This window comes from Carcharhinus amblyrhynchos, chromosome 34 (genome assembly GCF_965287045.1).
Source record: "Carcharhinus amblyrhynchos chromosome 34, sCarAmb.v2.hapA, whole genome shotgun sequence".
Taxonomy (NCBI): domain Eukaryota; kingdom Metazoa; phylum Chordata; class Chondrichthyes; order Carcharhiniformes; family Carcharhinidae; genus Carcharhinus; species Carcharhinus amblyrhynchos.
Window position 1 is genome coordinate 17,065,768 of NC_137357.1, and position 10,614 is coordinate 17,076,381.

The 10,614-nt window shown below is 45.7% G+C and overlaps 1 protein-coding gene across 2 annotated transcripts in view; it reads right to left on the minus strand.

Moving 5' to 3' along the window:
- The window catches only part of entpd4 (ectonucleoside triphosphate diphosphohydrolase 4), a 29,220-nt gene extending 18,962 nt beyond the window's left edge, over nt 1-10,258 (minus strand). The window contains exons 1-4 of one of the 2 annotated variants that reach the window (XM_080217036.1): nt 9,403-10,258; nt 5,146-5,262; nt 2,789-2,983; nt 1,435-1,640 (exon numbers count right to left, since the gene is read on the minus strand). In XM_080217036.1, coding sequence (XP_080073162.1) covers nt 1,435-1,640; nt 2,789-2,983; nt 5,146-5,153 — 409 coding nt within the window. In that variant the 5' untranslated portion in view covers nt 5,154-5,262; nt 9,403-10,258. The remainder of the gene's footprint in view (nt 1-1,434; nt 1,641-2,788; nt 2,984-5,145; nt 5,263-9,402) is intronic. The other variant, XM_080217035.1, reaches the window with a different exon arrangement.
- Between the last annotated feature and the right edge of the window lie 356 nt (nt 10,259-10,614).

The window sequence follows — 10,614 nt, forward strand, 5'->3', positions numbered from 1 at the left end:
TATACTAGGATGCTACTGGAACTTGATGGGTTGAGTTACATGGAGAGGCTGAATTGACTGGGTTTTTTTTCTCTGGAGCATAGGAGGCTAAGGAGTGATCTTTTCGAGGTCTATAAAATAACGAGGGACTCAGATCAGCAGGATAGTCAATATCTTTTCCCAAAAATAAGGGAGTCTAAAACTAGAGGGCATAGATTTAAGGTGAGAGGGGAGAGATACAAAAGTGTCCAGAGTGGGAATCTTATTCACGCAGAGGGTGGTGAGTGTCTGGAACAAGCTGCCAGAGGCAGTCGTCGAGATGGATACAATTTTGGCTTTTAAAAAGCATTTAGACAGTTGCATGGGTACGATGGGCATAGAGGGATATGGACCAAATCCAGGCAACTGGGGCTCGCTTCAGGGTTTAAGAAAAAAATGGACAGGTTGGGCCAAAGGGCCTGTTTCCATGCTGTAAACTTCTATGACTCTATTCAGGTGTGAGGCACTGGTGTGCTGCCAGAATATCGTTCTTAAAAGGCAAAAATTTTACAAAGAATCACGAGAAGTGGTCTGACACAGAAATGTGAAGTACTAACAGAGTCTGGGATTAGAGCCAGGGCCTGGTGCTGTACTGTATCATTCAATGTTTCCACATCAAGGAGCTGCTGAGAAAGTATCACTCAGGCACACACACACACACAGGTTTCACAAAGACATGCACATTGTCTCATTTTCTGCTTGGATTTCCTCTGGTTTCCTCCCACAGTCGAAAAGATATGCTGGTTAGGTACATTGACCCGAATGGGTGGAAATGAAACGACTGGGAAATTTCACAGTAACTTCATTGCAGTGTTAATGTAAGCCTTACTTATGACGAATAAATAAACTTTAGCTTTACTTCAAAATAGTCATATCTCTTTACGCTGTTCGGAATATTGCAAACTGATCATCTTTTAAATTCAGTCTTAGCTCAAAATAAAACATAACATGGAAGACATAGCAAGGGGAAAGACCATTCAGCCAGTGGATTTGTGCTGCTGTTCCTGTTCCATGCTTGGTTTCTCCCAATGCTCCTCATCTCACCTCAGCAGCATTCCTTTCACCCTCATGGAAAGTTTATTTATTAGTGTCACAAGTCGGCTTACATTAACACTGCAAAGGAGGCACTGTGAAAATCCCCTAGTTGTCACACTCCTGCACCTGTTTGGGTGCACTGAGGGAGAATATAGCGTGGCCAATCCACGTAACCTGCACATCTTTTGGACAGCGGGAGGAAACCGGAGCACCAGGAGGAAACCCATGCAGACGTGGGGAGAATGTGCAGACTCCACACAGACAGTGACTCAAGCTGGGAATCAAACCCGGGCCCCTGACGCTGTGAGGCAGCAGTGCTAACCACTGTAGAGATTACCAGGTCTGCTGTGTTTTATTTTCCAGCATTTTCCATTGCCTTACCTGGTTTGATCTTCATCACCACAGGTTGTCTGTTCCTGCCTCTCATCTGTTTGATATCAAGTAGATCGTGTGGGTTGCCATTGTGTCTTGGCCAGCAATACACAAACAGCCTCGAGCCACTACTCCCACAGTCGATCACAATGCCATAGTTTAAATAAGGATTCTTGATATCAGTGGCCTCCATGTCTGTCAATTTGGTGAAGTACCTGTCAGGAGGAGGGGAAGAAGGTCAAACAACAATAGCTTGCATTCATATAGAACCTCTGAAGTGCTTCTCAGGTGTTCTCCAAGTCAAAATGTGACACTGATTCACGCAAGGAGGTATCCAAGCTGGTGACTAAATGTCTAATCCAAGAGGTTGTTTTTGAGGAAGTCTTAAAGGAGGAAGAAGTAGAGAGGCAGAAAGGGTTAAGCTTGGGGCCCATGTAGCTGGACGAAAAGCCACCAATGGGGCTCATCAGGAAAAATCAGGGATACTCAAGGGGTCAGAATTGGAGAGGCTGACAGGCTTGGGAAGTGTTAGAGACGGTGAAGGGGAACATCACTGGAGGGATTTTGAAAAGCAGCACTGGAACCTTGAAAATCAAGGTGCAGCAGGAACAGGAGTCAACGCTGGCCAGCTAGTGGACTGGTGGGTGAAGGGGACTTGATTTGAGTTAGGATCAGGACAGCAGAGTTTCATACAAACTCAACTTTACGGAGGGCGAGAGGTGGGAGATCAGCCCGGGCAGCGCTGACGTGGACGAGTCTGGAAGGCAGCAAAGGCACTGACAAAGTGCAAGCATTGGAGGAATGCTTAAAAAGGCACGAGGGAGAGAGAAGGATAAGAACTGAACGGAAATTGCACAATCCAATATCATCATCGGAACTGGAGAAAAATCCGAAGGAGAGGATTAACACCCAACTTGGAAAGGCCTGGGTTAATTAGGGAGAGTCAGCACGGCTTTATCAGAAGGCATGCCGAATAAACGTTTAAATTTTTGGAAAATGTGATCCGAGTTCATGGATGAGGGATGCAGTTTGTATGGATTTTAGCAAAGTTTTTGATAAGGTCCGACATGGGAGACTGATTGAGAATACATGGGATTCAGGGAAACTTGGAGAGATGGATCAGTAACAGGACACAAAAGGTAGGAATAGAAGGCTGTTCGAGTGACTGGAGACCGGTGTTCAGTGGTGTAGCACAAGGATTAGCACTGGGACCCTTACTATTTGTTATAACCATAAACGATATGGATGATAACATGGAGCGAATGAGAAGCAAGGATTTTGAACAAAACGCTCCAAATACAAGTGTGGGTTGAGCATCAAATGAAAGCGAGATCAATAACCAAAGAAGCTGCTTATACACTACCTATCTCCTCTGTCCTGGTATAAATGTCCCCATCGATTCTTATCCAAGACCAGTAGAACATACAGCAGAGACACTATAACAGCGAGCAACGTAAAAGCCACCAGCTGACGAAAGGTGGTGTTGAAAGGCCGTGGACAGGTTGACGGAGATATGCTGAAATGCCAGGAAGCTGGGAATAAACAGGAGACATAGAACCTGCAGAACAGAAAGGTACACGGGCAAAAATACAGCCACATTTCAACACAGATTACATACAACTCACAATTCATTTACACTTACTCGTGACTGTGCAACAATGACGCTTTTCTACATCACGGGAATCTACCTCAAGTTCATTTCTGTGAGTATCCCAATGTGTAGATGGTCATCTTACACTGCCCCAACTACCACGACTAACACCTCTCCAAGTTACAGGGTAATGGCTATTCAACGTCAGCCATGATCCAGTGGCTCACACTTCTGCCTTGGGGTCAGAAGGCGGTGGCTTCAGATTGCATACCAATCACCCAAGCACAAGATCTCAAAGCCGACACTCAACAGCGAAGGAGTGCTGCACTGTCACAGGTGCTGTCTTTTGGATGAGAAGTTAAGCTGAGGGCCTGTGTGCCCTTCCTCTGACACTGAAGAAGAGCAGGGACTTCTCCCCAATATTCTCTCAACTGAGATAAAAAAAAACAGATGCTCTGATCATTCCGATAGCTGTTTGGGGGAATTTGATGTTATAGAGACATGGAACAATACAGCACGGAAACAGGCTCTTTGGCCTCATTGGTCCAAGCTGACCATGCTAGTCCGAATTGCCCTTGTTTGACCCATATTCCTCTAATCCTTTCCCATCCATGTATTTATCCAAATGCTTTTTAAATGTTGCTATTGTACCTGCTTCAATCACTTTCTCTGGCATCTCGTTCTACACACACACCACCCTCTGCATGAAGAAGTTGCCCCTCAGGTCCCTTTTAACTCTTTCCCCTCTCACCCTAAATGTATGTCCTCTAGTCTTCAATTCTCCTTCCCTGGGAAGAAGAATACATGCGTTCAACCTATCTATGCCCCTATGTGTTCAAAGTGGCTGCCACCTTTTTGCCATTACAACAGGACTACACAGCACAAGTACTTAGATAAAGGCAAAATACCGTGCGTGCTGGAATTGGAAACAAAGACAGAAAAATGCTGGAAAACCTCAGCAGGTCTAACAGCATCTGTGGAGAGAGAATAGAGCCAACGTTTCAAATCTGGATGACTCTGACGAAGGATAATGTAGACTTGAAACGTTGGCTCTATTCTCTCTCCACAGATGCTGTCAGACCCACTGACATTTTCCAGCATTTTCTGTTTTTGCTGCAAACGTACTTAACTGACTATCAAGTGCTTTGGGACATCCTTGGGTGACTGGCTGTGTGGAGTTTGCATGCTCTCCTCGTGTCAGCACAGGTTTCCTCCTTCGTGTCAGGGGGATTAGCAGGGTAAATATGTGGGGTTATGGGAATAGGGCCTGGGTGGTATTGTTGACGGTGCAGCCTTGATGGGCCGAATGGCCTTTTTTTTGCACAACAGCGATTCTATGATCCTGAGGTGGAGAAAGGCATGATATCATAGAAACCATGGAAACTCGACAGTGCAAAAAGAGGCCATCTGGCCCATCAAGTCTGCACCGACCACAATCCCATCCAGGCCCTACCCATATCCCTACATATTTACCTGCTAATCCCTCTAACCTACGCACCTCAGGACTCTAAGGGGCAATTTCTCTTAGCACGGCCAATCAACCAAACTCACACATCTTTGAACTGTGGGGGGAAACGAGAGCACCTGGAGGAAACCCACCCAGACACAAGGAGAATGTGCAAACTCCACAGACAGTGACCCAAGCCAAGAATCGAACACAGGTCCCTGACGCTGTGAAGCAGCAGTGCTACCCACAATGCTACCGTGCCTGCCCCAAATTTCTGGATTAACAGTCCAGCATTAATACCACTACACCACTGCCTCCCCAATAAATAATATAAATGCACGTCTTTCTTTATTCGTTGCAAGGACAGAACTGAGCATAGCCAGCCTCATACTTGTTGAAAAGTGATCTGTGTGCTACATGTGACCTCCTTGCTGAAGTTCAGGCTTTACCCCTTCAGAGTTGAGCTTTGATGGGAATGAAACGTAATTGTGCTCTACCAGAACAAAACTCTCAGCAAGTAAAATTTTACTACCTTAAGTGTGACTGATTCAACAACCTTCGATCTCCTTTTCAAAGATACGTGGCAATTGACTTCCAAAGTAATGATAATCCCTTGTCTCGAGTGCACTTTAGTCCACGCTGGAGAGTTTGTGCCAGAATTTGGATTTGACCAGTTCCTTACCTTCCCATGATAAAAGGCTGCAGCTATCACGGAACAAGAAGAAGCAATGATCGACATTCAATGAATCCGAGGTGTGTCAAGTACAGTGCACAGTTCTGCCAAGGAGGTACTGTTTTCCTGTTGGTGAGGAGAAAGGGATTAACACAGGACTCTGTCAAATGGTGCACATGCATCTGTTCTGTATCATTTTCACATCAACTTGTGCATCCGTATCACAACATCCTGTCCATGTGTCCAATAAAACACAAGACTAAGGTTCAGTGTTCTCTCTCAAATAAATTATTTCTCATATTATACCTTTTATAGATTATGCACGTGGGGCATCAATAACTGCAGTGACCAGTACAGCATCATTGAGGATGCCATTTGGCCCATTCGAACTATGCTGGCTCTCTGCGTAGCAACCCAATCCCTTTTTTTGGCTTTTTCCCCACTCTGCCCATCATCCTGCAAGTTTTCCTCCAATTCATAATTTCCTCTACACTTGAAGTCAATGAGTTCCAGTTCACTCCCACTCATTGCCTGAATAAAGCCTCTTCCTCACATACCCCATGCATCTTTTACACAAAACCTTAAACTTGTATCCCCTGGGCCTTGCACCATCAGCTATTGGAGAGAGCTTTTCTTTATTTAACCTCTGTGCACCTCAGTCAAATCTCTCGTCAATCTCCTTTATTCCAAGGAGAATGACTCCAGCCTTTCTCACCAAACCCCCAGGTTAAATTTCCTCATGCCTCAAATCATCCGGGTAAATTCCTTCTCCATTCATACCCTTCCTGAAGTGTGCCGACTGAATTGAAATGCAATCCTTCAGTTGTGGCTCCACCAGAAAATGGAACCATGGCGAGACAGACAGAGAGAGGGAATTTATGTGACAGGAGGTAGTCATTGTGAGGACAGACAAAGAGATACCCAGCTCCAGTTCAGGTTGTTAATTGGCAATTCAGCAACTATCCAAGAACTTTCTCCTGAGAGGAAGCTATCTGCCACCACCACCATCTTTCAGGTCGCTAAGTTCCAGTCCCACAGCGCCCTCTGGGTTAAAATGCTTTCTCTTCAATTCCCCTCCAATTGTTCCACCAATTACTTCAAACCTACAGACCCATAATTATTCAGCCCACTGCTAATAGCAATAGGCTCTTCTTGATCACTCAATCTCGGCCATTTTATACATCTCAAATAAATCTTTCGTCAGCCTCTGCTGCCCCAAAGAAAAGAAGCCCAGCCTCACTAACTTTTCCTTGTCGCTGGACTTCCCAGCAACATGCTCAGGAATCTCTGCTGTACTCTCTCAAATTGACATTGACAACAACTGTATGCAGGACTCTAGCTGTGGGTGAACTTGTCCAGTTCCTGCATCGCCTCCCTCATGCTTCAGCTCAGACAGACAAGTATCCAGTATGCCTTTTCAACCAGATTATCGACCTGTCCAGACAACTACAGGAATCCATGAACGTTCGAAGGTCCTTCAGGAATTAGATCTTACCTTCAAGGTCCCACTTTACCTCTCGCAATTCCACTGTTTCTGGCCAAGTTTATCCTCCCCAAATTCATAATCTCACCCTTCTCCAGACTGCCATTTCTAACAGTCTCCTGTAACTAAGCCACTGTTGAACTATTGAATTAAATATGCCACTTTTCCTTGGATCGCATGAGCCTTTCATTTTCTGACCTGTCCATCGCGTGGAACATTGTCAAAAGCCTTCGTGAAATTCCTATGAAATGTTTCACCCTCATCGCTTGTTACCTTCTCAAGAAATTGAGTCAAGTTTGTTGCACAGGACCTTCCTTGAGTAAATTCATTTTAACAGTTCTTGATGGACCCTTGTCTCTCCAAATGATGATTTATTTTCTCACAGGATTCTTTCCAATCATTTACCCCCAGTGAGGTTCGACTGACTGGCCTGTCATCAGTCGCTCACTTTTTAAAATGATGCTTCAATGTTAGCACTGCTCTGATACCACAGTCAGAGGGAAATTTGATGACAAGGTGAGGCTGGAGAAGCTAGGGTTGTTCTCCTTGTTGCAAAGGAGATTGAAGGTGTACAAGATGATGATAGATTTCAAAAGGATAGACAAGCAAAAGTTTGTTCCAATAGCTGATGCTACAAGTCATGAGGGGACACAGATTTAAAGGTTAGCATATTTTCCATGGCTAACCTTTCTCTGTGTGCATGAGATACACAGGATTCATCAGCTTGGAGAGAGTTTGTCATTTGAAGGGTCAAACTGATGCGCTGGATCATAGAATTTCTGCGGTATGGAAGGAGACCATTGAGCCTGCACCAACCACAATTCCACCCAGGCCCTATCCCCATAACCTGAAGTATTGATGCTGCTAGTCTCCCTGACAATAAGGAGCAATTTAACATGGTCAATTAACCTAACCTGCACATATGTGGAAGGAAACCAGAGCAACCCAGAGGAAACCCAAGCAGACACGGGGAGAATGTGCAAACACAGACAATCATCCAAGGCTGGAATTGAACCCGGTTCCCTGCGCTGTGAGGCTGCAGCGCGAACCACTGTGTCGCCTCGATCTTCAAGTGGTTCAAGTAGTTACTTTGGATAATTATTTTAACAAACTGTGTTTATTTTCTGACTGTGTTTCTATTATTTGGGTTAATTATTTTAACGAAGTTAATTGTATTTTTGTTCATGCTGTGTTTTTTTTATTTGATGTGGAGTTGCCAGTGTTGGACTGGGGTTGGCATGGTAAGTAGCCTCACAAACCAGGTTAAAATCCAACAGGATTATGAGGTAGCACGAGGTTTTGGAGGTGAGTCACCTGATCAAGGGGCAATGCTCTGAAAGCTCGTGCGATCCAATAAACCTGTTGGACTTTAACCTGGTGTCACAAGACAAATTCATGGAATCATAGAAACCCTGCAGTGCAGAAAAAGGCCATTTGGCCCATCGAGTCTGCACCGACTACAATCCCACCCATGCCCTATCCCCAGATCCCCACATATTTACCCGCTAATCCCTCAAACCTACATATCCCGGGACACTAAGGGGCAATTTACCATGGCTAATCAACCTAACCAGCACATCTTTGGGACAATGGGAGGAAACTCACAAAGACACGGGGAGAACGTGCAAACTCCACACAGACAGTTACCCAAGGCTGAAATTGAACTCGGCTCCCTGTGCTGTGAGGCAGCAGTGCTAACCACTGTGTCACCTAGCTCTTCAAGTGTTTCAACTAGTTACTTTGGATAATTATTTGAACAAACTGTGATTATTTTCAGACAGTGTTTCTTTTATTTGGGTTAATTATTCTAACAAGGTTACTTGGGTTTCTGTTCAGGCTGTGTTTCTTTATTTGATGTGGAGTTGCCAGCATTGGACTGGGGCGGGCACATAACGTCGTCTCACAACACCAGGTTAAAGTCCAACAGGATTATTTGGTAGCACGAGCTTTCAGAAGCGAGTCAACTGATGACGAGGCAGCAATGTGAAAGCTTGTGTGCTACCACATAAACCTGTTGGACTTTAACCTGGTGTTGGAAGACAACTTCATAGAATCATAGAAACCCTCCAGTACAGAAAAAGGCCATTTGGCCCATCGAGTCTGCACTGGCCACAATCTCATCCAGGCCCTATCCCCATATTCCCACATATTTACCTGCTAATCCGTCCAACCGACGCATCCCGGGATATTAAGAGACAATTTAGCATGGCCAATGAACTTTACCTGCACATCTTTGGGACAATGGGAGGAAACAGGAGCAGCCAGAGGAAACCCACGCTGACATGGAGACAATATGCAATCTCCACACAGACAGTGACCCAAGCCGGGAATCGATCCCAGGTCCCGTGAAGCAGCAGTGTTAACCATTGTGCTACTGCGCTGCCCCTTACTGTTTCTTTGTTTCCTTACTAGTTTATTTTATTTGGGTTAATTATTTTAACAAGGTGTGTCTTTGCTGTATCTTTGCCAGTAATTTTTCCCCACCCTATGTCCCCACTTGTCCACCATCCCCACTGTAAAATACCAGCTGTCCAGGTTGTCCCTCCACCTGCCTGCTTACCTGGAGGCCCGCCCTACGCCTCTGCTGATTGGCTGCGGTGCCCCCAACCAGCTGATTGGTTAGCCAGGCTGTCAATCACCCGGCCTGCCACGTCACGGACGCATGCGCCAGCGCGACTAGCGGCACCGACACACCGAACCCTCCGAGTGGATTTCCGCCGGGGGGGAAAAAAAAACAGAAAGCAGTGAATTCCCCGGGGGAAGAAGATAATCCGGTAACTTACCCCTTCATGTTTGACCGTGGACAGTCCTGTCAGCAGCGCCGACGGATAGATAACTGCCAGAGCCAAAGGCCGGCTGCCGCCATCTCGACCGCTTCGGCGGTAACGGAAATGTTTCACAGCATTTGGCGACAGTGCCGTCGGTTGAGGCGCTGCTGCATGATGGAAGTTGTAGGCTGCCGAACGATGAACAATGGGTGTTGTAGGCTTTCAAGTGATGTACTGGGAGTTGTAGGCTGATGCACAATGCATGCTGGGAGTTATAGGCTTTCGTGCGCTGCATGCTGGGAATTATGTGCTGATCTCACCAGAAGGATGCTGGGAGTTGTAGTCCATCTTCCTGTCATCCCCACATTGGCAGATGCTGTCATTTTATCTGGCATTTGCCACTGCTGCAAAGAATTGAATTGCACCTTTTTTGACAACTTTGCTTTCTTGCAAATAATTAGTTACATTAAGGACAGCAAGAAGTCCAGTTTAACGCCCAACCACTCTTTCATCAGTGCTCCGAAAGCTCGTGCTACTAAATAAACGTGTTGGACTTTAACCTAGCATTGTCTGCGGCTACTGACTGTAGAAGGAGAAAGCGAGAGGAGAGAAGATTAACAGAGAAAGAAAGGAGACAGAGAATAAAATTAAACTTGAAATCCAAGGAGGAGGGAATTGAAAGCACTTGGAAGGCTCCAGAGGAGGTTCACAAGAATGATCCTTGGAATGAAGAGCTTGCCACAGGAGGAACGGTTAGGACTCTGGGTCTGTACTCATTGGAATTTAGGATGAGGGGGAGCTTATTGAAACTTAGAGGATACTGCGAGATCTGGATAGCATAGACGTGGAGAAAATGTTTCCATGAGTAGGAAAAACCAAATAAACCTGTTGGACTTTAACCTGATGTTGTGAGACTCCTTACTGTGCCCATCCCCAGTCCCAACACCAGCATCACGACATTATGGCTACATGAAGAAAATGGATTCATTGAATCCTTGCAGTGCAGAAAGAGGCAACTGAGCCCATCAAGGCTGCATCGACAACCATCCCACCCATGCCCTACCCATTACCCCACATTTTTACCCTGCTAATCCACCTGACACTTTGGGTCAATTGAACATAGCCAATCCATATCTTTGGAGTGTGAGGGGAAACCCATGCTAACACAGGGAGGACATACAGACTTCGTACAGTTGGTGACCCAAGCCGGGAATTCAACCCTGGCGC